The sequence below is a fragment of the Barbatula barbatula genome (assembly GCF_947034865.1).
Source record: "Barbatula barbatula genome assembly, chromosome: 1".
Lineage (NCBI taxonomy): Eukaryota > Metazoa > Chordata > Actinopteri > Cypriniformes > Nemacheilidae > Barbatula > Barbatula barbatula.
The window spans coordinates 22,910,228-22,937,242 of record NC_136766.1 but is presented as its reverse complement, the minus strand read 5'-3'; the positions used below and the strand labels follow the sequence as shown (position 1 = coordinate 22,937,242).

Genomic DNA, 27,015 nt, shown 5'->3' with positions numbered 1-27,015 from the left:
TGGGCTGGTAAAATGACTATAAATTTGATTGTGTGAATAGGAATGTCTGTATATACTGCAGGTGGCGGTTAGGGGAGGTTTATACGTATCTTAACCTCTTGTCCCACGAGCCCTACAAACATGATGATGTAATTGAGAGCCGGGTCATTAGGTAAAGCCGGGTTTGCCATGGCTCCAGTGTGCATTTGCACGGCACTGAACGCTCATAACTGCATGCTTTTCTTGCTTCAGGGTAGATGGTTGAAGTTTTTCCCCTCCAGGTGACGATCAGTAATCTGAGAAAGGAAAGTTGTAATATAGACAAACAATATAGACACATCCAACATTCCAGCGTTCGGGTAAAGGGGTCAGATTGTTACCAGCAAGTCATTCATGCTCTTTTTCCTTCCTCCGCTCCATCTCATTTTATCATGCACACCCTAAAGTATTTTTTGAAGGGTTTGCTCTAATGGCTTCAATCACTGTTTGGCCCAGATTTCCTAAAACCCCGGAGAGTTCCGAGATGAATTAAAATCACTAAAGACCCTGTCGAAACTACAAAATAGGGCGAAACATCAAAGTGGTGGATTTCTCGTTCGTTTGTGTTGGTGCTCGCTTCAGAAATTAGTGTGGCTAAAGTCGTATTGGTCGTAAAGTGTTTATCATTTATAAAATCCCATACGCGGCACCAAGCTGAGCACGCGATTATCACACCCTGTAAAAACTGCATCAGAGTTTAAGCAATATAGTTGTCACATTTAAGATCAATATCTCTCTTAGTACAGGTGAAGTACACACAAAATTCTTCCCATAGCATGTTAAGCTTTTCTCTTATCTCCTTAAGTAGGATTTATTATCCGCTTTGACTCAAGCCATACTTGTGGCAATAGTGTGTCTGCGAAAACACGGTCAGAGTGCGAGACAATTTCCGAAATGACTTTGGTGTTGCGACAGAGCTGTGGGTGGAAAAGGGGAACAAATTTCTGCCTGGATCGGACGTCCAAAACAAACAGCGCAACGAAGGCTGAAGCTCCTCTCCATAAGGACCAAAATTCCACAGCAAGACAATCTTATTCCCACTTCACCTACACACTCTGTCACTTAAATTTAAATCGTTTTCCAAGGGATGGAGGGGATTCCTCCGCCAACATTAACAGCCATGCACGTTCGTCTGATCCATCGGACGGACAGATACGGCAGAATACATCTGTGCAAAAGCCCAAGCACTAAGAAACATCTGTCAGTAAATGGACAGCACAGGGAAAGAATGAAGAAGAGAGGAAGGGTAATATTATTAGCTCTGTAAAACTCACACCACTACATCTGCTTTGACAGGACATCCACTAATCCGAGTTTAACAGCTGTCTGAACGGAGGTAACCTAGAAATGGTGGGCTTTATTGACTGTGTTTTTCCAAAGCTTCAGTCCAGGTTAAGAGTGGGAGGAGAAAAGACTGAAAAAATTGATGAAGAATGCAAAGTAATTTAGGTGAGCGTGTGAGAAGACAGCCAGGGGCTTTCTCGTCTTGTCAGACTGTCTTTCTGTCTGTTTCAACACGCTATCTGTCTGTCACCTCTGTCTCTGTCAGGATTCCACATTTAATTTTCATGATGAACAAGTGTTTACAGTTGTTTTCATGTTACTCTGGTTACCCTTTCCTTATGGGAAAGTTTCATTTGGATTTTTTTGGGCAAAAAGTATTATTATTTTTATGTATATTTTTATAATGTGAACACTTTTTTAAATGTTTGTTTGACCTACAGTAGCAGATTACAATCAAAAGGTTCTCCGATGCCATAGAATCACTTTTTGTGTCTAAATGGTTCCATAGAACCTTTAACATCTGAAGAACCTTTTGTTTCACAGAGGGTTCACAGAGGGTTCATTGATTCTTCAGATTATAAAATGGTACGAAAGAGATGGTTGACTGCATGGCTTTCAGAGTTTGTCCCTATGGATTTCTCCGTTTTATTATTAATATTTAATGAAGATTGTTGTTAATGAAGATTGTTGTCAAACTGTTAACAGTTTGAAGGATTTTTCACGTCTAAGAATCATAGTTGAATTGAGTTTCTGCCCATGGCTCCATTTGGCTCTATCAAACACTGTTGGATTTGGTAGAACGGCTCTAAGAATAAACTGGCTGAGGGAATTTCTCTCCATCTTCATCTCTTCTTAGGTTAGGTCCTTGCGGTGCTCTGTCTGCAAAATTCTCTCTAACACTGCACTCAATTGTAACTGCTGGGCCTCTCTAACCTGCCTGCCACATCAGGACCTAATAAATGTGCCATACGCTCATTGATTTTCCTCTGCATGTTTGTGCAGCTGCTGGTAATGACATCACTTTCTGAGTGCATGCGGTTGTGTAGGAGTCAATGAGTGAGACAGCTACATGTGTTGTGCTTCAAAAAGAACCAAATGATGCAGGGTAGGTGCAATCGTTGGCCCTTCAACTTCACTGATCCTGTCTCTCTCTCTCTCTCTCTCTCTCTTGCTCGCTCTCTCGTACTCTAAATGCCACCCAAGCAATAGATGGACTTTCTCCCATAATGCTCTCTGTTCCAGGACCTTCTGACAAGTCAAAATATTGGCTGCAGTGCATTTCTGTGTTTGCGTGCACGTTTGTGCTGATACAAAGCATTTTTGCTCTTCGCCGTCCCCCTTTTAAAGAGTTGCTGGCTACAGGAATGCATTCCTTCTGTTTTTATCTGTCAAGACTCCCTTCCTGCCTCTCTTCACCTCCTCCTCCTTCCTGATCTGTTAAATTGTTGTGCCACTGTATCACTTGAGAGTCTGGTGTTAAAATATTCCTGCTTAATGACAAATGAACATGTGGATAGATTCCTCTCTTTGGCTGGTCATTAACATCTGCCACATCGGAACTGCGGGCGCAGTTCTCTCTGCATTGAAATGCGGTGATTGCGATGCTAAGCGCCTCAAGTATTAATGCATTTATTCATTCCATCAAATCCCTCTTCATGCAGATTATCAGACCTCTCTTTAACCAAGAAAATTATTTTATTTTATCCCCCAAGTTAACGAGTGTGTGGGTCTCTAGTGTGTGTGTGTGTATGTCTGTACACTTGAGACGTTCTTCCAGTATTTCTCTTGTCTGGCTTTATTGCTTTGATTTTTGGATATGCTGGATTCATAATTTCAAACAAAAGCGTCCAACAAACATGGCATCAAAAAAAAAATCCTTAAATATTCTAGCATATGGAAATAAGGCTGTTATGAGTAGTCATTAGTTCCGTCATAAAGAGAATATGTGTATCTATGGTGGCCTCAAAATATTTAGTGATTCTTTTTTTCTGAATTGTTAAATGTTTGGTGTCTGGGACGCAGTGAGCTTGTATACTGTAGTGTACACTGTCAATAAAGCTTAGTCTAATGTGTGATTTGAATAAATGGTACTCATGAACGGCTGTTGAGATAATAGTCTCATTTAAAAAAACTGAGAAACCAGAAACCCTTATTCACAGCTTCACAAATAAATTGGCCAGACTGATTCATTTGCTAATATTTGTCAGATTATGCCCATCGGCCATTTACTGTTGTCCTATGGCAGCAGACAAATCACACATTTTGTATTAAAAACGGACCCATGCATAAAATTCAGATGTATGTAGCCTATAATATATAAGTTGCTGTACTTAAAATCGATTGTACTAAAAAAGTTAAGGTGGTAAAAGTGTTTTACGGTGTAGTTTAGGGGGGTTCAAACGGTGGCTTGGGACCTACTGTATATGAGGCTTGCACAGAACAATCAGGTGGGTTGCCCAAAGTCACTTAGCAAACAACAGTGTAGTCCTATAAATACATATTTTTGTTTCTTATCAGTTCACCACTAACTGTAGCTCTTCTTTCATACTAGCTCTTCATTGTCACCAGAATAGTCTTCACCGCATAATGAAGGCTCATTCTTTATTGCTATTTTAATAAGCATTGGGCCCCACACAACATCTGGTGCTAGACATATGTGCACCCTGACTGGCTGCTGTAAGAGTAAAAAACTCTCTGTCAGCTTCCAATCAACAAATGTTATTTATGCTATATACATTTGAGATGATGTTCAGTGTAAAGTTTTCATTTGACATGCATCTGTGCGTCATCACACTGCCAAGAAAGAATCCGCAGAAAATTACAATAATGTGAACGCTAGCTAGTGCATTTACCGGTTTATTGGTGTGAAAAAACATCGCTTTTATCACGGAATTACTTAAAAAATACAGCCATGTAAAATAAATCATTACATGACTATAGAAACAGTGTACGGTGTAGGGGAGCAGCAGTCGATATTGACTCTGTTTGATTTTGTAGAATACTGGAGGACAAGAGAAAGCCAGTGCTCTACAAGAGAAATCAAAAGTCTATGTGTCGTACAGGGACCTCCAATCAATAAGCAGCTCCTCTCTTGCCCCATCAAGGACGTTATCTCGCACACACTCATACGTTACCTCGCAAACACACACACACACACACGTGTAAGTCTATATGGCGCCGTTTTATGAGCGCTGTAATTGCTGTGACGTGTTTGGAGTAGAGCTACTGAGAGAACCATTCATGAGATTTATTAGAATTGGGGTCCACCATAAGAGAGGCAGAAAGGTGGAGGACAGGAAGGAAGCAGTAAGAACAAATGACCGTATACGAGAGAGGAAGAGATAAGGACGGAGGGATGGACACAGGGGGATCAGGGAGCAGAATGAGAGGTGGACTGGGTTTGTGCTGGTGGACATTGATCAGAGTGTCGGCTGTGATACGGTCTGGCCAGACAGCTCCATTATTTAGCCAGGCAGAGATAAAGAGACCGGTAGGTTCTGAGGTGGAGGGCTCAGGGAGGATTGAAGGGATGTGCCGTAACCGCAGAGGACAAGTGTCCACTTAAGTGAGTGTGTGTTTGCGGAATGAGAATGAATGAGCTTTGTGCAACTGTCACTCTCTGGGCTGTTGTCCAATAGAGAAGGTTGTGCGGCTTGTAGGCAATCTTTCATCATTTTAAACTGTACATACACTTAAAGAAAACATGTTAATAATGATAATAATCAAATTGTTTTGCATATGTATTACATTATTGTAAAAATATTTTAAGGTCCTATTGTTTCCATCAAGACTGAGCTTTTTCGATGATTTCAGAATTTGGGGTTGTTGGTACAGAGGCATTTTGTCCTTAAAATATAGGCAAAACGTTTGATTAACTTTTGGTTCTTGACGACAGTTGCACACGTTTTATCCCAACGTGTCATAAAACAACAATAGGCTACGTTGCATTCTCAGCCTTGCATTTGCATTCTCAGGGGTGCTATTGCCGACGTTAGTTTATAGCCACTTCTGTGATCCGTTTTCTGTGGCAGAGCAACCATTTAAAGGCATTCTTTGTATTCTTTTTTTTACAAGATCCTATCAATTTGTCTTTATATCTAACTTCCCCTAAAAGACTTCTCTAGCTCATAATGACGGCCCTTTAAGTTTTTGGGTTAATAAGGTCTGCATCTGTATTTACAAGGCAAGGTTCACTACCGACAAAAAGGAGGTGTTTTGTGTCCTCTCAATATCGGGATAACATTTTTTTATCCCACCCATCTCATCAAGAAAAGCAGGGAGAGAGATCAAGGTAATCTGTATCCCTCTGTGGCTCTTTACGAACCGCCATCTTTATCAAGGCAGATCCATTCTTGTCTGTGAGGAAAATCAGAGACCGGAGACACACACACACACACACACCAGTTATGCAGAAGTCTGCATAATCAGGAAAGATGAGGGAAAAGGGGGAGAGGTTGGAAAGGCAAAAATGGAGGGAAAGTGTGCAATGAGAGAGGGAAAGATGGAGGCCTTGAAGTCACATTCATGTATTGGATAAGGAGAGACCCCATGGATTGGATCAAGGTCGGAGTGTTCATTTAAAACTGCCTCACTGACAGCAGCAGCCCTCCACATGAATATTAATAGTGCTTTAACAACCAGCACAGGATGGCTGAGACCAGCAAGACTTCTGTGTGTGTGTGTGTGTGTGTGTGTTCCAGAGCTAACTCGGGCAATTTGCACATCCTTTATTCCCTCTGCTCTCTTGTTGGCTAGACGAGAATTTGGTGAACCTTGGGTGCAAAATTCTTGCTTTCACACGCTCGCGCACACACAGTGCAGACACAGTACTACAATTGGAACCAATTTGTCTTGCTTCTATATTTTAGCAGCAATAACAATATAATCGTTCTTCCTATTGCACGGTCAGTTACCAAAAAACATTCACTTACCTACCTACGTGTTGTCGTAAACTCATGGCACGCTTTACATCTAGCTGTTTGTATTCATTCAAAGATTGAAGATTGAACATTTTTAGTAAATAATCGCTGAGAATTCAGTGCGTTTCTCACGTCACATGGCTTCAAAACATGTGTAAAATAACATAAGGTCAGACCCAGTTCACTTAGTGTCAAACAGTTTTCTTGTCAACATCATTCTTCGCAATTTCTACTTTTGCGTTTGACAACATGAAAACGAGTAAGCCATGAGAGAGGATGTTAATATTTGGAGAAATGATTTCTTTAAGTGGCTTCACTTACACTAACAAACCCTTTAAAAAGACCTTTATATTAGTCTTCGCATTATCCCCCCCCCCCTCTTTCACTCACTCTACCTCTCTGTCTTTTTCTAACTCGTTGTTCTGTTGTCCTTTGTTTGACACTGTGTGTGTGTGTGTGTGTGCGTGCGTGTGTGTCCGTTGGGAGATCCCCTCAGTAATGGTCTAAGGGCAGCCGGTACAACAGATACTAGCACTTCCTCTTTTTTCTCCCCATCCTTCACTACTTCCCCTCATTTATCATCTCTCTGTTCATCTGCTCCACTCTTTCCATCTCTTCTTCTCCTCGTAGACTCTCTCTCTCTTTCTCGCTGTGTTTTAATCTTTTCGGTAAGCTCTCATGGACTGAGTGTTTTCATCTTTCGATTATATGTGGTTACTTAGGTTAATGTTTGTAGGGAATAAAGATTTATGGTGTTTAGTGCGTGTGTTACTGTGTAGTGATGTGTTTTCATGATTGCCTATATACCTATCCTGTTGATTTATAGGCGTGTGCTTACGAGGTAGAGCTCGAATGTGTGTGTGTGATGCGAGACAGCAGGTTGTGTTAATGTCACAGTGGGGTGAAGCTTATTAGTGTTATTTTCCTCACTATCAGACGACTGACCATGCAATGCTAATTGGGACTTTGTGTGTGTGTTTATGACTGTGTAGGTGTTTGTGAGTATTTTGTGTTTAGTAGCCTGTAACTCTGCTGCTTGTGCATCGTATAATAGAGACGGCATAATTATAATTGCATCTTAGAATAAAATGGCTCAGGGAAAGTTTTTGTGTGTATTTGTGCTTGCAAATGCATTCTTTTGTGTATCGTTGAACAGATTGGCGTAATATGCCTATATGTCTTTGTCTTTTCTAACAGAACGCTGTGTGTGCGTGTTCGTGCCCCAAGGCTCTTCTCTGCTTGAGCTGGGCCTAGCGCCACTAAACCCAGCCTAAGCTGACCTATTTCCAAATCACTACCGCCCCCGACTCACACACACACACACACACACACACACAGTCTCCACTTCTCATCTCTTCTGCTTGTCAAAAGCAATCACACACATTCATACACACTGTGGTGCTGCCGCACATCACTGATCAGAACACACTGTACATGTGTGCATGAGCGAATCAAGCAGACTGTGTGTTTGTTTAGCGGGTGTGTTCTCTTTGTATGTGCTCATGTATCTGTTAATGTGTATCCAGGTTCCTGTAAGAGGCGTTTGAGATCGTGCGCGTGTTTGATTTGTCTCCCAGTACAGGCTACTCTTGAGCTGAGTGTTACCTCTGCGCACACGCGGTACAACGTGTTGAGCTGGAAATCTTGAGTGTCTGGGATAAATATGCCCAGTGAGGTTAGGTGAACACAGCATGAACTTAAGAAGTGTTCCCACCACTTTACACGCAAAGAGTTCCATCACTTTTCCACTTGTTCATGATTACTGGAAACAGCTTCTCATAAAACCTGGACTGTTGATATAATAAGATTTTGATTTGTGGTGATTCTTTGCCTTAGAATATTGAACAAGTATTTATAGAACATTTCATTTCTTTGTGCATTCGTATCAGTTCGTACACTTCAGGTAATAAATAGTTTATTTAAACCTAATGGTCATCATACCGGACTACACTGTTTTAAAGACAAAGAGACACGATTTTTTATTCATAGAGATAAAAAACGTATTTCTTTTAGAATTTGTACTATCTTGTATAATCTTAAATTTCTTAATACTTCATTTTAACTTTACTTTGTATTAAAGGAACAGTTTACCCCAAAAAATGTTCTGCCATAATTTACTCACCCTCCATTGGTTTCAAATCTGTATAAATGTCTTTGTTCTATTGAACACAAAATAATATATTTTTAAGTACGTGGGAAACTTCGCAGTTCTTGGGCACCATTGACTACCATAGCAGTTTTTTATGTTTTTTTATATATATAAAAATCTATATTTATTCAGCACTGCATTGTTAAACCATTTGTTGATATGATAACTCTATAACTAGAGCTATATAGTATCAATACAGCACTGCAGTTGGGTTTCTGTGAAATTTTAGTATTTTCCCATTGACATATAAACCCAGATTGACTAAGATAAACTGATGGAAGCTGTGACATCTCAAATGACCAGAACTTTGGGAAGGTCGGAACAGACGGGAACAGTGTGTGTCGGTGTGTGTTTGTATATTTGACTGTGTTTGTAAGCGAGGTCACGAGGACCTGAGGACACGTCTGCATCTGCTGTCACTATGATGTTCTCCATTCTGCCACAGCCACACTTATTCACTTACACTCTCTCTCTCTCTCTCTCTCTCTCTCACACACATACACTTACACACATTAAATACACACAGAACAGCATAATCCATTGTAAACAGACTTCAGGTCCTCACACAGAAGCGAAGGAGACTGCTGATAATCTTGGCACACTTGACGCACTTGCGGGTCGACTTGCGTCACCTCCCTCTCTCTTCAGAGTAGTGTAACCGTCTACTGATACAAACCTGCCATGATGTAACCTCGGGTTCACTTTAGTTCTGATTTCCCATGTCCAGTCCCACGCTAACTCCTCCAATGCTAGATGAGACGAAATAAATGTTTATGTATCGATTTTCCATTCACATGTGGATTACATTGCGTTTTGGAGGGATTTCTGTGAAACATCCCGGTTCAAGTGATGGTCTGTATTGATATTAGAATCTACTGAAATGCAATGAATACTGACATTCAGAAAAGGGACAATCTTCAAAGGCTGGTCTCAGATTGCTTAAATTATAAATGAATCAAGGCTATGCATACAGGGTCATAATGGAGCAAGAGCTGGAGCATGGGACGATGGGTAAAAAGTAAGAGAAGGGGAAAAAGAGAGCAGCTGTGTCTCAGTGGCCTTAGAGCTGCAGGTGGGACCTCATCAAACAAAAGACACTCAGTCTTGGCGTCTCTGTCTTTCTCTCTCACCCGCTGCCTTTTCACATCTTGGCAATATCGCTGTCCTTTTTTCCAGTCATGCAGCAAATGAGCGTGTGCTCAAGCTTGTCTGAGAGAGATAGTGAAAGTCTTTTTACCCTTATTTCAATGCTGTCTTTTGATCACGGCATGACGCTGGTTTTAACCACACAGGAGATTAAGCCAGCCGTACACCTGTTCTGGACACGCACACACACCGACACACACATATAGACCTGTACTTTAATTGGCTCATTGCAGGTTAGTTCAGGTTAGCGTGTTTATGCAACTTAAGAGCAAGCGGTAGCATTCTTGAAGCTATTAGCGGCTAAACATGGGACACCTTCATAATTCATCTGATGCTTCACTTCCTGTCCCAAATGAAGCGGACGCCCGTAATACCGATTAGAATAGTGACCCTTCATGGACGATAGTGGATCAAACTCAGAGAGGTTTAAAGTGAACTTAATGGTTAACTGCCATAGATTTTATGGTTCCATAAAGAACCTTATGTATGAAATGTTAAGAAAGAAATAGTTCTCCTGATAACCTTTGAGTGAATGGCTCTTCGGGGGACAAAAAATGGTCCTATGATATGATCGATTTGCAGCACCTTCATTTAAAAGTGTGTGTGTTTGAGTGATTATAAGAGAAAGAAAACAAAATGATGCAAATTATTATGTATGGAAATGTTTTAGTGTACAGTTAACTGCTCTCACTCTTGCTTACTCTCTCTCTCCTTTTATTTTTTCCCCCTCAAAAGTCCCGAAAAGTGAGTCATGGTAAAAGTGTAAATAGGTCTATATTTTCAGTGTCTGTATATGTTTACATGGTAATGTTTGGGCATGTGTTTGGTTATGCAGTTGTGTACCTGTTTGTACTTTGTTGGCTGAGAGTGATACAACACACACCCTGCTTTATAATGTTTCAGGGGCATGAATGAAGTCTTTGTAAAAGGGAATTTCCTCGGGTCAAGCCAATCCACCCTACATATATCATGACATGTGGAAAAACCTTCTTCATTTTTGAAACTGATATGCACCTAATTTTTCCAAAGTAACCATAGCTGAGACATTTATATATATATATATATATATATATATATATACATATATATATATATATATATATATATATCCAAGACACATTAACCTTCCAAAGTGTCAGAAATGAAATGACAATAACACAGTGAACTTTGTTAACTGTTTGCTAAATATCTGTAGGGAGATATTCATATCTTTATAAAGCAAAGATTTTTACTAGGTCTTCCATGAATGCTCTTTTTGGAAAATAAAGCAGTGACCTTGTTGTTATACAGGTATTTCAAAATACCATGGTATTACTTTGGTGCATATAGAAAACGACATTGAAGCGCTCAGGCAGTTCTTTTTGAATAGATCAATTAAATAACAAATGTAATACAATATTAAAGACAGGTGTAAGCAGAAAGTGTATATTTACATTTACACACTTGACAGATGCATTTATGCAAAGCGACTTACGTTGCATTATACATTTGTTTCTGAGCATGTGCAATCCCTGGGATCAAACCCATGACCTTTACGTGGCTAGAGCCACGCTCTGACCACTTTGGTACAGGAAAAGAGGACGAGAAAACAAGTGTACAAGAAAGAGACTCATGCATGTATTTGTGTGCTCAATATTGCCCAGTTTGTCTCTATACCATCGAGTTCAGCAGTGGTCTGCTGTCTGTGGGGGAAGGGCATTTACAAAGCCATTTATTTTATTACTCTTCCATTCAGCCCTCAGAGGCTCTGTAATCTGCCTTTAAACCATTACTGCAGGAAGAGAGAGAGAGCCAGAGAGCAAGAAAGACTGAGAGAGTTAGCCATCGAGGGATGGAGCTAGGGGTGGGCACTCACACTCAAGGGGCCTTCCCTTAGGGCCGGGCTTACAGTAACGCAGCTGGGTATACACACACACACACACACACACACACACACACTGACAGTCACCAAAAGAAGGCTCTGTTGTATGCCTGTGAATACATTAAATGCCATTTGTGAATGAGAGCATTCGGTGTAGAAGCTCATTATGGGGTTCTGAAGTTCATCCAATGTTTTTACTGTTTGGTTTTGCGTGTTTGTTATTGTGAATCAGGATAACTGTTTGAGGGCAAATGCTTATTGTGTATATGTAGCTTGAGCGTAATAAATAATATTTATTGTTAAATGGAGGCCAATCACCGTGAAGTACCAAAGAGGAACTAGATGTGGTGATACTATTCCTAAACAGCAGAAGAACTAATGATAAGAGTGATGTGCGAGAAAATCTGTAAAGGCTTGTGCTATTTTTGGATGTGTGTAATTTCTGAGGAATCCCAGCCATATGAAAGAGTAACTGAAGTTTATTGTAAGGTCTCTTGAACTGTGGCGTATTTCATCGTGGATTATCTTGTGAATCTGACATAATAAAATGAAAACATTGCAGAGAGCTTGTTTGATAAGGATTGGGCAGCATAATATTTTTCCAGCTCAGGTATAGGTGCTCCAATTCTTTACTACATAAAGGCATATTAAGGAAGGCTTAAAGGCTTTGCTTTTTTAACTTTTCAAATGTACAATGTGGGACCTACAGGACCAAAACTAAGAAACACTGCTTTAAATTGTATTGTTGTTGTTTATTTCGTCGACCATGGTGCTGGCAACTCCATAATCGTGGGTTCTTTTCATGGGAAACACACAAACTGATGCAAATGGCTGCCAAATCCATGAATGTACAAAAATGTTAACTTTAAAACAAAGGCTTTGGTTAACTGCTGGGATGCTTATTATTTTAGAATAGCGTGTTACTGTTTTCATACAGGAACATCACTCTGGCCTCCTTTCTCTCTCTCTCTCTCTCTCTCTCTCACTCCTTTCAAATTGTCTGTCATTCTTTATTCAGCCTTGTATTCATTTTGATTCTGCTCTCGCAGCTGACAAGTGTGAAATGAATACAGTATCTGTTCACTCCCTCTGTTCTTCCCTCTCCCTCCCTCCCTCCCTCTCTTTCTCTCTCTCCTTTGTGTGTTTTGAGACTAGATTCTGAAGATTTAAGATTTTAGAGTTGATTCTCTCTAAGCCTTTTCTTATCTGGGAAGACTTACAAAACTGAGTGTCTTTCTACAGTCTATTTGCTGCTCCTCTCCTGCTCTGGGGATAAACTGTGATTGTGTGTTTGTGTGAATCAGAGAGAAAGATATAGGCAGAAACATTACTGCTCAGACAGGGAGAGAGTTTTTTGGATCACAGAGTCATAAGGTGAAAATGTCAGTGGGGAAAAGTCGGCTTAACTCTCAAAGAACATAAAGAAAATAGATTTAGATGTTTTTTCAATATTGATCCCCTCAAATTTTTGTATCACTGTACATAATAATTATAAAGGCACATCTTATCCAAAAATATAGATTTTTCCTGGTGAAAAATATATCAAAGCTGCCATAAAAAACAACAAAATGAAAATTTAGTAATGATGTTTTGACACCATTAGATTTGGATGTGCAGTGATGCCTTCCCACCCAAACGGGTACAGTTACGAACCGCTCAGAGACTTGAAAGAGTTGATGATCTCAAAGCAGATTTATAAAGATAAAGAGGAAATAGGTCAGGGCAGGCAGCAAATAAGCATAGACGAGGTCACAGCCGATGGTCGGGGCAGGCAGCAGAGGTACACAAAACAATAAACAGTCCAAAAATCTGAACACATGTAATCCAAAAGAAGAATGCTCAGAAATGAGGGCAGGGCTGGAACAGAAAAAGTAAACAGATTTAGAACAGTCTCTAGGGATGTAACAGTGCCTACAGGAAAAACTCCAGCAGCCAACTTAACTTGGCGGCCTTCTTGGACGAGGCAGGGATCTCAGGAAGACCATTGGTGTCCATCTTAGTCAAGCCGGGGAACCTGTGGGTTAGGAAGCAGAGACACGGCGGTCACCTTGATGATTGGGCTGGCCATCATCATTGTGGGAACTGCAGGCTGCCGTGCTGGGCTTGGCTTGAGGCCTACTGCCCTACCCAAAACAATATTTAAGGGAGACGTCATCCACCCGCTCAACGCCAGGGCCAACTCGACAAAGTCCATAAATCTCCCTTGAGAATCAAACGGGGCAATACCACTGCTGGATCCATGTCTCCTTGCTCACCCCTACTCCTGAAACTTTCATGTACTCGGGCCCGCGAACCCCTCCGAGACTTTGAAGGGATTGAGAATCTAAATGCAGCTTTATTAAGATAAACAGGCAGCTCAGGGCAGGCACCAAACAAGCATAGACGAGGTCACAGGTCATGGACGGGGAAGGCAGCAGAGGTACACAAAACGATAAACCGTCCACATTAGTAATCCAAAAGAAGAATACTCAGAAATGCAGTAGTAACGCTAAACAAGACTTGGTCAATATAAGCCTGGTTCAATAATTCTGTCATTGCCAAGGTAATTACAAACAGTGAGACCGATCAGTGTTCAATGAGTCCGGGCAATGGGTTATGGGAAATATAGTGAATAATGAGCCGCCATTGTTGCTTGGGGTATACTCGCGCAGGCCTACAGACTGGACGCGTAATACGCATGTGTATGACGTCATCGCTTTCACAAAAACGCCGCCTTCAGAGTTTACACAGAAGCGATGCCCTCGTATTAAAAAACTTGCACTTTGAGAACCTTTTTCAAAGGTTTGCGTTTTCAGTCCCCCAAAACACGTTTTCGTGTTAATTAACAGCCAAAACTCATACTTTTTTGGTCTCGTGTAAACAGCCTCTAAAGTGCATTTGTTATCTGGTGCTTTGACGCAGGAATGTCCAGCGAGACTAGCGGAGCTGCTAAATTAGCCCCACCCTGCAGCTGCTCTTATATATAGCCACACACACACTTTCTCACACTCACACCATCTATCTCCTGATTTATTCATAAAAGTGCTTGGATGTACGTTAAAACGGGAGGAGGAAGACCGCCGGGATCACTGTGGCTGGTCAAAATGACTAACAATTAGCTACAAATGCAGTAAAAACCACTGAATGAACACTTCCTATCTGCATGAACACAGATGTGCCTGCACACACACACACACACACACACACACATCCAAACAAAGACACACTGTCTTGCGTTTCTTTTCTCTCAGTTTCCTTTTGTCTTTGTCCTGCGTTTATCTTTCACTATGAAAAGGCTGTGCATCTCTCTCTCTCTCTCTCTCTCTCTCTCTCTCTCTCTCTCTCTCTCACTCCTTGCAAGTTCATTGACATTCATTGAACACAGCACCGAGCGCTCAGACCTTCCGGCAGTCTGTTTCTGTGTGTGTGCTAGGATTTGTTCATCGCTCTAGCTCTGTGATTGTTATTCTGTATCAATAATTGAACTAAGTCACAATTCCGGTTTTCTTACAGAATAATCATGTAATGTGAACAGATGGAGCAGCATGGTTTTATGCTAGTGTACACTGCAAAAACCATTTTCTTAATGAGAAAATCGCTGTTTTCTACAAAATATTAAAACAAATATTGGAAACATTTACCTGATGAGCAAAAGGTTGTGAGATATTAACGCTTATTTTTTCGTATTTAAGAGTTTTTTTCTGTTGTGGCATACACAGATTTGTATTTCACTTGTTTTTCACTTATTCATTTTAAAACTAAGTTTAAAAACTAGTGCTAAAAGATTCATATTTTCATATTCGGAAGACATTGTCAACCTTTCAAACAAACCTTGTATCTCGCTTCAATTAAAGTAGGTCTATGTTAAAATATTTTTACTAGAAAACAAGTCAAAATTGTATCATATTCTGCTGGAGAGAAAAAGAGAGTGGAAGGTGTATCAGGGTATTCCCTCACTCTGATCGCTCTCTTGTACTTGGTACTCGTCATTTACTGAAATTAAAACCAGAACAAAATCCGAAAACCACACAAACAAACATTTAAGTGTGTATGAGCGTGGTTATCGAGAAAGGAGAAGAAAAACAAGCGCTGACTCAGAGGAAAAGTGTCACCGCTATGTAAACATCACTTATCTCTTCATCCTGATGAGAAATAAAGGGACAAACCACATCAAAAAAGCACTTCTTAAATATGTCACGCTAAGCTCATTTGAGCCCTGTAATATATGAAGAGTTTGGTTTCAAAATAAGATAACTTGTTTTTTTATTGTGCATTCCAATTAATATCAATCAAACTAACTAGCACAATAAAACACAATAAAAACATGATAACATAATAAAAACATGATTTTAGAAAAATCTAGACATTGACTGCTTTCTCGTCGGTGGAAGTGAATGACAAATAGGTCCAATGAGGAGAGATTGATTCGGTCATAAAGTCAATGTGACGCGTAGACAGACTGTTGTCTCAAGTAATGCATATCAAGTTGCAGTACTGAAATTTTGTTGTATTTTTAGATTGTATACAGGTCTATAACAGGAGTAAGTGGACTCTTATTTTAAGACTTACTGTATATGTGGGTGTGAGTTACATTAAATTGTTAATAGATTCAAACATGGCATTTGATTGTATTTGTTTTAAGTGTACTTAATCTCTTTGGGATGTTGGAGAAGAATTCATTCCCCGTTTTATCTAATCCCCTTTATCTTGTCTAAAACTAACCTCACCTGTTGTAACACATTTGGACAAAGAATTACACACATTATATCTGGTTGTATGTTAACATGCATTTAAGGAGTTAAGTTTACAATGTATGTCATTTGTGGACGGTGTGGTGTCTTAGACTTTATTATGAGTCCATAGGTGTCATAGATTATAGATAGATTTGAAATGAAAGTGATCGTTCAAATTCTGTCATCATTGGCTCACCCCTCGTGTCATTTCATACCTGTATTAATAGATATTCCAAAAGATATTTGGAAGAATGTTATCAATTTTCCATTCTGTGACATCAGAATGTTCAACAGAACAACAAAATATAAAAATAAAATTCCAACTATGGTAGTTGATGATGTCAGTGAAAATTGCTAACATTCTTACAAATATCTTTCTTTGTGTTTATCAGAACAAATACATTTATAAAGGGTTGAAACAACCTGAAAGCGAGTAAATGATGAGAGAATTTTCATTTTTGGAGTGAACTATCCCTATAATAATGAACAGATATCATTATCCTGCAATATAGATGGATATGATAAATGACCACTTCTTACATTTATACTACAAATATGAAATCAATCAAACAATTTTCATTATATGGTGTCATTTTGAATCATATAGTGACATGCTCGATATATCACTCGCACTGTTTATAGATTATATTTAAGATAAAGGACTAAACTGAAATCAGTAATCAGTTTAACTTATTATTCAATTATCCACACAATTATTACTTTCTAATTGTGGTTTTAACACCATTGTTGGCAGTAGCACATTATGGGGATTGAAGATCTGGGCTAGTAATCGGATGGTTAGCAGTTCCTGAACCGTAGAATTATAGGGATCCCCTCTCTCCACTTTGCCCTTGAGCAAGACACTTAACCTCGGTCTGCTCCTGAGGGAAGGGACCCTGCAATAAATGTGCTTTAAGTCTCTCTGGGTAAGAAAATGTCTGCTAAATGAGAATGTTAATAAGTAATTATAAGGAATTTAAATGAGAAACTTTTTTAATAATAAAGAGTGCATAAACACTAGCAATGACATCCATTCTGTTTGAATTCTCAATTAAATTTTTTAGCCTGTTTTCTTTTCTAGCGAATTTTGACCTTTCACCATATTAAACTTTTATTATTTGGTCAGAAGAATAAAAAGGATGATGGTTCAATTATGTACAGTAAGAGTTGCCAACAGTATATGCAATGAAACAATATGTGTTAAGATACCTAATATCTAAGTTTAGAAAATCTAGAATGCTGATTTAGCTTTTCTTTTAATATGAGCAGACAAAATAGTTATCTTCATTGTCCTTTTTCAAAAACGAATTGAGTGATTCATTTTTCTTTGTTAGGATTCATTGCTAATCACTCACTTTTATATTTACTGCTTTGTGTGTCCAGACCTCCGTTTTTTTATTTAGCCCATTAGAGCTAGTGTTATTGATTGAATAAGTATCTCAAGCTGATGCCATTCAAAGCATTGAGACATTTCTTAAGGGCTGAATATTTTAGGCTAAATCAAATGTCATTTGATCAAGAGAGCGCAAATATTCAGTATAATCGGTTACATGCTCTTGAGTCTCCATCCCCTTTATTAGTAAGAAAAATGATAATCATTTATATTAAAATGTACCTCATCTGAGCAAAAGCATAGTAGCAAGGTCACACTGTTGTGGATGTTCAAGCTGACCATGATTGCATTAATGCTGGAGAAGACACTCAAAGACGAACTATCACCAGAGCCGAGCATGAAAAAAAAACTAACACACAGACACACGGTCACACACACACAGTGGCGCATGGCTGGCGGGCTATTCTTTGTTTATTAGCATATCTAGATGACACTACCATCACAGAGGCAGCGGTAATTAAGGGCACAACAATGGAAAGCGTAATGATGATTGGCATACCATTACATGCCACAGGGGAGGAGGGAGGGAGACAGCGAAAGACAGAAAGAATGCAGCAGGAAAAGAGATAAATGAAGAAGCATGCTCTTTTAATCTCAGCAGGGCCGCTACCTCCACACCTAAGCAGGTTTCAGTGCATGTACGCTCGCGTGTTTGCGTTCTTGTTAGTCTGTGGCCAAACTTGTTTCCTTTCCCAGAAAAAAATCCCTTGTTTTCCTTCCCCCTCCTTGTCAAACAAGCATACTGATTTCTTGGAGATGGCTCATTCAGAAGAGAGCAATCTTCCTTTCCCTTGCTTTTATAGCCTTACAACATCCATCGTTTCAACATCTCATGTCATAATTACATGAGTATTACATTGTACTTGCACTCTATTGCATGTAATGTCTTGCACTGTGTGGTGTAACTACATTTGCAGTGCATATATGTGCACTATACAATTCATGTTGCTGCTGTAAGTATTTGATGTCTCCACAGGGATCGGTTAAGTACATGTATCTAACTCAGCACCTCTTTTAAGGTTGTGTGTCTTTGTGAATGTATGAGAGGTCGTCTGTATATCTTCATATATTACATCTGACTATGTGCTTTCCGGCACACGGGGATATATACACACATTAGGCGTGTTCGTATTGGTCTACAAGAAGAAACTCTGTTTATGTGCACAAAGAGTGACTCCAATTTCTGTTTCTTTTGGCAAAGACCCTTTCTCTGCCCTGCTCTATGTCTATCTCCCTCTTTCTCTCTCACACACGCAAAGTCTTCATCCTGTGTTCTGAAACAGGAGGGGCTGTCCTTAGTTACCCTATTCGTACAGTGAAACTTGGGAGGAAGCAGCTTTCTTCTAATCTTCCTTTTAGTCATTCCTCAGATGACCTTAAACTAACTTGTAATGAATGTTTTATCTGTTTCAGTCTTTATGCTTTTTTAATGTGCTTAATTTTTTTATTATAGCCTATTATTATATTTATTGACAAAGCTGGGTAGTAACTCATTACATGTAATCTGGATAAGGTAATCAGATTCCAAAAATCAAGTTCTTGTCATTAGAGTAAGCTACATCTATAGTTACATTTTTAATGGATAACATTATTACATATTCACAGAATGGCAGTAAGTTATTAAGAGTTCAGTGATTTTCCCTACATATTTAGGGATATTTAGTTTGTAAATTGTTTATAATAAACATACCTACCTCTTATATATGTTTGTGATTCTTCAAGCTTTTTCCGGTAGAGTGGGGAGGGGTTTCGAATTGCACAGAGATGTAAAATGATGCAGCACTCAGCATTTGATGGCTGGTTGTGTAGACACTAGGGGTGTGACGAGACACGTATCCACCGAAATGAGACGAGACACAAGCTTGGGTTCAAGGCTCTTGTTGGTGAAAATGAATGGATTTTTTTCCCATGTTGTATCTGAAAAAATAGTACAAAATTATCCTGCTTCGATCTGTGTAACATCAATTTATGATTTATGTCAAACGTAATCTAAATGTAATCCAGCGGTCCAATTACGTTACCAAAAATGTGTAATTCAAGAGATTACGCTACTGACTACAAATTTTGTCATTAACTGATAACAATTCATAAGTATTCTACCCAGCTCTGTTTATTGATGTATTTGTATGTGTACCAGAGGTTTTGTTTACAGACCTAGAAATAAGGATTTTTCTAATTCTGAATCAATCCCTTTGATAACTTACTGAATGAATCATTCAAAATAATAAAGTGTTAAAGATTCAGTAACTTTGTCCGCATCTGCAAAGAGTCTGAAAGCTTCTGAATCATTGATTCGTTCTAGCTGACTGAACTGACAGGGACACCGTGGTTGAATAATCAGCCATTGCAGAGGTGGATCGATAGAAGCCATCATGGAAATCTGTTTGTGGAGCTGGTGGGCAGTTCCAGAAAGCATAAACAGTGAGGAGACAAATATCGTTGCATATAAATAACCAGATGCAGACCTGTTTTTGCGCTAAGCACAGACTATAAAATCATCATATTCAAGTACCATAGCATTTACATGGTGCCCAAAAACGTGCAATAATTTTTTTCTCAGATGCAGTTTAAGCATTTTATTTTAATTGAACACCCACCAAATCCTTGATCCAATCAATGAAATCTACATGGACATATAAACACACAGACTGCACTTACTTACTAAACGGCGTTTGTGTATGTGTGATTTTGTGTGTATACACTGCGGCTTTAATGAGAATCTAAACAATGCAATCAGGTGTATGCCTTACCAGCTATAATTATGAAGAATATGCATAGCAGTGTGGATGCTAGGTCTGCTCTCTTTCTTTCTCTCTTTTGCCAGCGCTCAGCATTGACAGATGGCTGTGTCAGTCATAATGGGACAAATCCAATCGCTACCGAATGAAAGGCGTCCCTCCAGCAGAGACAGAGAGAGAGAGAGAGAGAGAGAGAGAGAGGGAAGAGAGAGTCGATGTGTCTGTATTGATGTGTTTACTCAGGGTGAAATTGGCATCCATTAGAGAGAGGGTTGTGTGTGTGTGTCAGGCTTTAAAATGAAGGCTGCATTAATTCATATTCTGTTACACATGCACAGACACTCTTCCTCTTCGTCACTGTGTTTCAAACACAGATACACACGGCAGGGTGGACTGTACAGACAGCTTGGCGATTCCGGAGAAGGTGTGTCTCCAGAGTTCTATTGTTCTAGTCGGAGAGGAATCTATGTGGAAAACCTCGTAGATAAAAATGGGTTGGAGGTAAAGGAAGAGAAATTAGTCCTTTTGTAGGAAGTTGGATCACTGTTTCTGCAACTACGGTTTTTGAGAAAAATGTGAGGTGTTGTACTTAACAAATGTATTGTATTTAGATATAGTCAGTGTAGAGAGATATGTCAATATATATATTTTTCAGGATACGTACAAGGCAAGATTATGTAAATGTAACTTGTAAATCTAGGAAAAAGCTTAAAAATGCATAATGGTGTCAAAATCCTCATAAAACAGTCAATACAGCATGACAAGAATGCAAAAATAAAAATACTCTACATTCTTCTGTAGCTGGAATGTTACAGTTAATTATTTATTTAAACAAGAATGTGTCTCTGTCTTTATTCTTCTCATTCTTAATGTCTCTGTAAGGTTCAAATTGACATGGAACGCACAGGATTTCTTGTTACGCTGGGTTTCACATATGCTAGACTGGCCTTTCAGCTATCTTAAGCTTAAGCTCTTAAATTACATGGGGGTCATCTTTGGTAATAAAAAAACTAAACTACAGATGTGTTGCTCTCACACCTGCTGATGTCACCTTTTCTTGTTTACTTAATAAAAATAAAGTTAAATGAATATACCATTAGAGCCTAGCAGCTTTGTAACTTTCAGTACAGTGTTTGTTGCTTTCCATAATAGGAATTCCTTTGGGGCAACACATCTGAAGAAATGCCAGCCTCTCTCTTTATATTGTGTGATTTGCAAGTTTGCAAACAACTTCTTTCTGAATGTCAATGAGTGTTTTTTGATTGGCGGCTCTTAAGTTTTAATCCGCTAAAAGGGCTCTCCAGAGGGGTAGAATTGGGAGGATGGGGTAATGGAGAAGGCGTGCAGGGTTTTGACCCACGCATTAATGGAAACAGTCTGTTGAATGATCCCACTTCTGGCACCATTGGACAACAGCTGGGCCCTTGGAAGGCTTAGGACCAAAAAAGCCAATTTTGGAAAAGGCATTCATACTGAGAGTGTAGAAAGATAGAGCCTTGAGATCCCCACAGACAATTTGTGGGTGGTGACAAACCAGTCTGCTCATGGTAACACAATCAAGCCATTGCCAAAAGATCTAAATATATACTCGAGAAATTTAAAGGAATGTTCAAATTGAGGCAGTTATGGATATTGTCACACACCATCATCTTGTTCTATTATTTGCAGTGGTAACATGATCATATCTTTTTTGTCTCCCCAGCTTACAGGATCCCTAAAGAGGAAATTTACTGGGGCCGCAGAGAGTTCTTCATCAGTTAACAGGGTCTCTGACACGTCTATGACCCAAGGAGGTGCCAAACGACTATGTCTGGAGGATGTCACCATGTCCATGGGTTCAAGTTACCCTCAGCCCCCATTCCCTTCTGGGATGGGCAACCAGGGAGGTGTTCTGGAAGGTAACCGACTACACAGTAACAACAACAGTTTGGGTTCACCATATTCCGTACCCCCAAACGCTAGCCCTGGATCCACACCAGGGGGTGGGGGAGGCTCAGGGGGCTTGACAAATAACTTTAACCCAAATGGGAGTTCTGCCACTCCTTCAGTAGAACAGGAACTGCAGGAGATTTTGGATGAACTCACCAAGAACCCTGATCCCTCTCTACCAGAGCTTGACATTGAGAAGATACTTGGTAAAGAAAGTGATGACCATGCAGGTAGTGCAGGAGGTTTTGGAGGTAATGGGACTGCCAAAAGGTCCCCACAGAGACAGTCACATCTAGAGGCCCAACTCACTCAGTCCCCAGGTTTCTCTCAGGCTGGTTCCCCTCAATTGGGTCCAAGTCCTGCAGGGGCCCCATATACCCTACCACACCCTTCCAAACCAGTACAGTCTCCACTCTCAGCATCACCTCTATCATCGTCCTCTTCGCAAGGGCAGAACCAATCACCCATGCTTTCTGCCGCCTTATCAAGTCGACCTGGATGGCATGAGGTGTCCAGAGCCCAACACCTTCAACAGATGGCATCAAATAGTAAGCACCATCCTTCCAACAATGCAGGTCCACCATCTGCACAGTCAGGGTTGTCTGGATTGAGTCAACAGAGCACTTCCTGGGCTGGTCCTTCTCCAACCTACCGACCAACTGACAAACTACCTAACTCATCACCTCATCAACAGCCCTTCAGCCCAGCAGGAAATATTCAGAGCCCCCAGAATTCTTTAATCTCTAGCATGGCTCCGGCCCCATCGACTGGACCTTCCCCACCCTACAGACCTGAAAAGCTTGCTAGCCCAGCAATAGCGCAGCCTCCTTTTAGCCCCCAGAATAGTCTTCTGTCAGGAAATGCTCCATCAGGGGGTTCAGGCACCGCTATCCAAGGTTCCCAGGCAAGTTATCTTGCTGGTGTGGCCCCAACATCAAGCAGCACTCGACCATCACCTCCTTACCGACCAGATAAACATCCCAACCCAGCCGGGCAATGCCAACCAGTGGTGCAACCCCCTACTCAAGGGCATCTTTTCAACTCACAAAATAATCAAACGCCCGGTATGTCTAGTCAGCTGTTTAAGGCCATCACATCCAACCAGCCGCCTAGCAGCAGCCTTAAGATTCTAATGCAGGCACAAACCGTACAGGGGAAACCTTCTCTAAGCAAGACCACCACAGGTGGTATGGGTCCAGAACCGTACTCTTTCAATAACACTAAGCCATTAAGACATTTTGACCCAGATCCGTCTGTGGCCAAAATGGGTCCTCTGGCTGTGTCAGGATACCGCAGTGTTAGCATGCAGCCCACACCACCCACATCAGCTGGCGGACACACGCATCTACTGCCACAGCGCATGCAAAGGGGGATGCAGGCAGGTGCTATTGGGCCTCATTGCAGAGATGTAAGTACTTTCCCTTATTTCTTAAATTGCGGTGTAGTCTGTTTATCAACATGGATAAATGTAACTCTATCTGTGAAGGCCAGACTAAAGTAGCAACATCTAATTATGAGATAATTAGCATTACAAGTTTAATTGTAACCATTAATTTTAATCTTTGACAAGGTTTTCTTTTTACAGGATGTTGTTTACATTTTGTTGGATGGTTTAATGTAGAAAACAGTACATCACAACAAAATGACTTTAGCTGGGTTTTCACAGACTGGGTCTCAAATAGTACACTACAAAGATGAATACCTTGTTTTTTTAGATTATTTTTTATTAAGAAAAAAATCTGCCTATGGACCAAGAAACATAAATTTGTGCATTTTCTTACCATAGTAGGTTACCTTAGCTACCTTTTGTAGATGTTATATTGTTCTAAGCATAGACTCATATACATTGTTCTACAAACAAGACTTCAGATTTACTAATAGCTTATATGAGCACAAATGCTTTTGGCATAAAAAAAGTAGTGTCAAGATTTACTTATACGCAGTGAAAGATTTTGCACTGAAAAGATATGGACACAGTTGCTTAAACCCTGCACTAATTTGCGCTGCTCTTGGTAGATTATGTCGCTCATTATGGAAATTAGATATACTAAATCGGCCGCAGAAATTTCCACTCCGTTGTTTTTAAATTGCGCTCTCACGCTAATTTTGTGTTTAGCAAATAGGGCCCTTAATTTTGTTGCTCAAGTAAATGTATCTTGATTTTTAAAAATGCAGTCTTGTTCTCAGTACAGATATCTAAAAAATTTATTTTTGGAGTGTGGTATTTCATTTACTGCGTTCTTGTTTGGAATTTGGTTCAAGTTTAAGACATTTAATTGCTGTTTTACTGCAGTTTGAAAACAGACAGTGACTGTTGTTGTAGGTGTTCTTTCCTCTGTCCACAAATGATTAAACACAAATGAAAAAGACATGGCGTCAACAACAGAGATTTTGTGGCACACTTGTAGAGTCAATTAACAACCTCAATACCCTGAAACATGGCCATGGGTTTTTCCATTTGTTGTGTAGCTTTAAATGTGCTTGCTACATGCAGGGGGAGAATCGGCTTGCTTTTGAGAAGCGTAGAGGAGGGGGCACCCTGTGGTTTGTACCATGGGAAGGGAGGGAATGGGTGTTCCAACTCATTACGATGTGTGTATGTGCGAGGGGGGGCAGTTAGAAACGCCAAAGGTTAACTGAATGGACAGCCGAACCAAGAGTAAAGGAATGTGAGCCTTTGTATGTAATAAGCATTCGCGCTAAGAGCCAGTATACTTTGTTGTTTCAGATTGTTTGAGTGTGAGCTGCCTAGGAAGATATTTTCAGTTTGTTTGTAGTTGAGTGGAAATACGATTAGGAAGAAGATGGATGTTTAAGTTGTTTTTCGTGTGCCTGGAGAGGGAATGTTTTTCTCCTTGGTGCATCTTTGTATATCCGCGGTAAAGAGACAAAGACTGTGTGTGTTAATGTGTGCGACGCCTATAGAGTTTCAAAGTACCGCTGCACATTCTCTCTGACTGCCTGGCGGTCTGTTTGAAGGCAGGGTCCTCCTCTTTCAGCCCAGTGGCCCTCTTTCATCACACCAATAAAAGATAATGAATTTTGGAGGAGATTGAGAGGGGGGGGTTCTTTGGTTTCTTGGCAAGCATAGTTGCAAACTGAAGAGGGATTTTGAACAAAGTTTCTGCCCCCAAAACTAACTAGCCTCTTAATCTCTCTTTTTCTATCTTCTCTCTCTCTTTGCTTACTTACACGCAAACACTGTTAAATTGCTAGTATTCAACCAGATTCCAAAAATATTTGTTAAATCAAACATCAATAGTTAATTCAAACTTTTGTCATTTTTAATTGTACACATTCTTTATGTGATGTATTTGTTAGTGGTGCTTGCTGCAGATAATTTATCTTAAATTTAGCGGTATTAAGTCCGGGTGTTTAACTTCGTAAGCACTATCGATATAATTGTTGCCTGCAACAACACAGAACATTCTGGCAACCTCACAGCAACACATTAAACACCTAAGAATTGTGTTTGCCTTTGAGAGTGTAATTGATGACTTTATACGTTGGAAGTTTCTAGCATATGGAAATAGGTGACATGATAAAGGAACATGACAGAAACAAAAGTTTGATTTCTATCAGGGGTTCACTCTTCACAAGAACTCAACACCAGTAGAGTTCCCAGCTATGACTCAAGTGGGGATTCCCTCCTCCTACACAAACATAGACAAACTCTCTCTCTCTCTCTCTCTCTCTCTCTCTCTCTCTCTCTCTCTCTCTCTCTGTCTCTCTCTCTCTCACATGCTTACAGCAGTCTGTTTGTGGTCACTTGTGTAGGAAAAAAGCAGATATTGCCTGTTCTTTTTATGCGTTAAAGTGGCAGTCTGTAAACTATTTTGAGTAAAAATGAGCTTAAACCAATTATTGAGCAAGTACATGAAAGGATGGTGTTTAAAACCGTCTCACTAACCTTGCTTGATTCACCACGGAAAGCTTGTAATAATGGTTCACATTCGTGAACAGAACGAAGAGGATCCGGCTGGCTGCTGCTAGGCTGCGTGTGGATGCTGCGGGTGACAGGGATAGCATTGTACACACACATTTTTTTTTCGAAACTTTTAGTATTATTTATGGCGCCCTTCAGTACTTTTACTTTTAAACGCCAAGCAGTGGTGTGCTGACATCTGGGGATTCATCAGTTGTGGGAACCAAGAAATACGAACTGATGAGTTTACAAAGAAAAGAGGAATGTGATTGGACTCGTGCGAAAACAAGAATTAATATTTACAGAGATGGATTTATTTTTCTGAACAGAACAGGTAAGACTTTTAATATTTCAATAGATAACACAAAAACCGTAGCGCACTTGTTCTGTTACAGACGGGGACACAGTTTCATCGGTTGTTCTTTCTCTCTTTTTAATGTTCATTATGATAAATGTAACTTAAGCCCTTTTTGCACAGGATTAGTATTATCTGGGAACCTCGTGTGATTTAGAAATTACCTCCCCACATCTGTATTTCATGTGATGCACTCGCACGTGATAAGTAAAGCCTGTGATTTAACTCAAATTTACAGACTTATTTCCCAGACATGATGGCAAGGCCTTGCGTATAGTTTATGTATATATATTTGTGTGGTGTAGAATGATATATGACCGTAACTGTCTGCATTTGTCTGCATTTGAGACCTAGGTCGTGTTCGTCAATCTTCTGTCCGGTTCAAGTTTCCATGAGAAATAACAAAAACGACTTTTGGCCAAAACGGCAGTTTTGCGCTATTTGGGTCTGTTTATGTTCTTTTTTGTTTCATGTAATATAATCTGCATTGTTATCTGTTACGTTTATTACTCGCTTCTGATGTACAGTGACAATTCTCACCGGTCCACTGTCACAGGCCATACGTGCCATACGACTCAAAACTTCA

The 27,015-nt window shown here is 40.0% G+C and overlaps 1 protein-coding gene across 1 annotated transcript in view; it reads left to right on the top strand.

The window, feature by feature from the left end:
* Nucleotides 1-27,015, top strand: part of LOC306898110 (uncharacterized protein) — a 55,382-nt gene that overhangs the window by 9,414 nt on the left and 18,953 nt on the right. Inside the window, exon 2 of the mRNA XM_079463364.1 lies at nt 21,923-23,557. Within this exon, the coding sequence (XP_079319490.1) occupies nt 21,923-23,557 (1,635 nt within the window). The remainder of the gene's footprint in view (nt 1-21,922; nt 23,558-27,015) is intronic.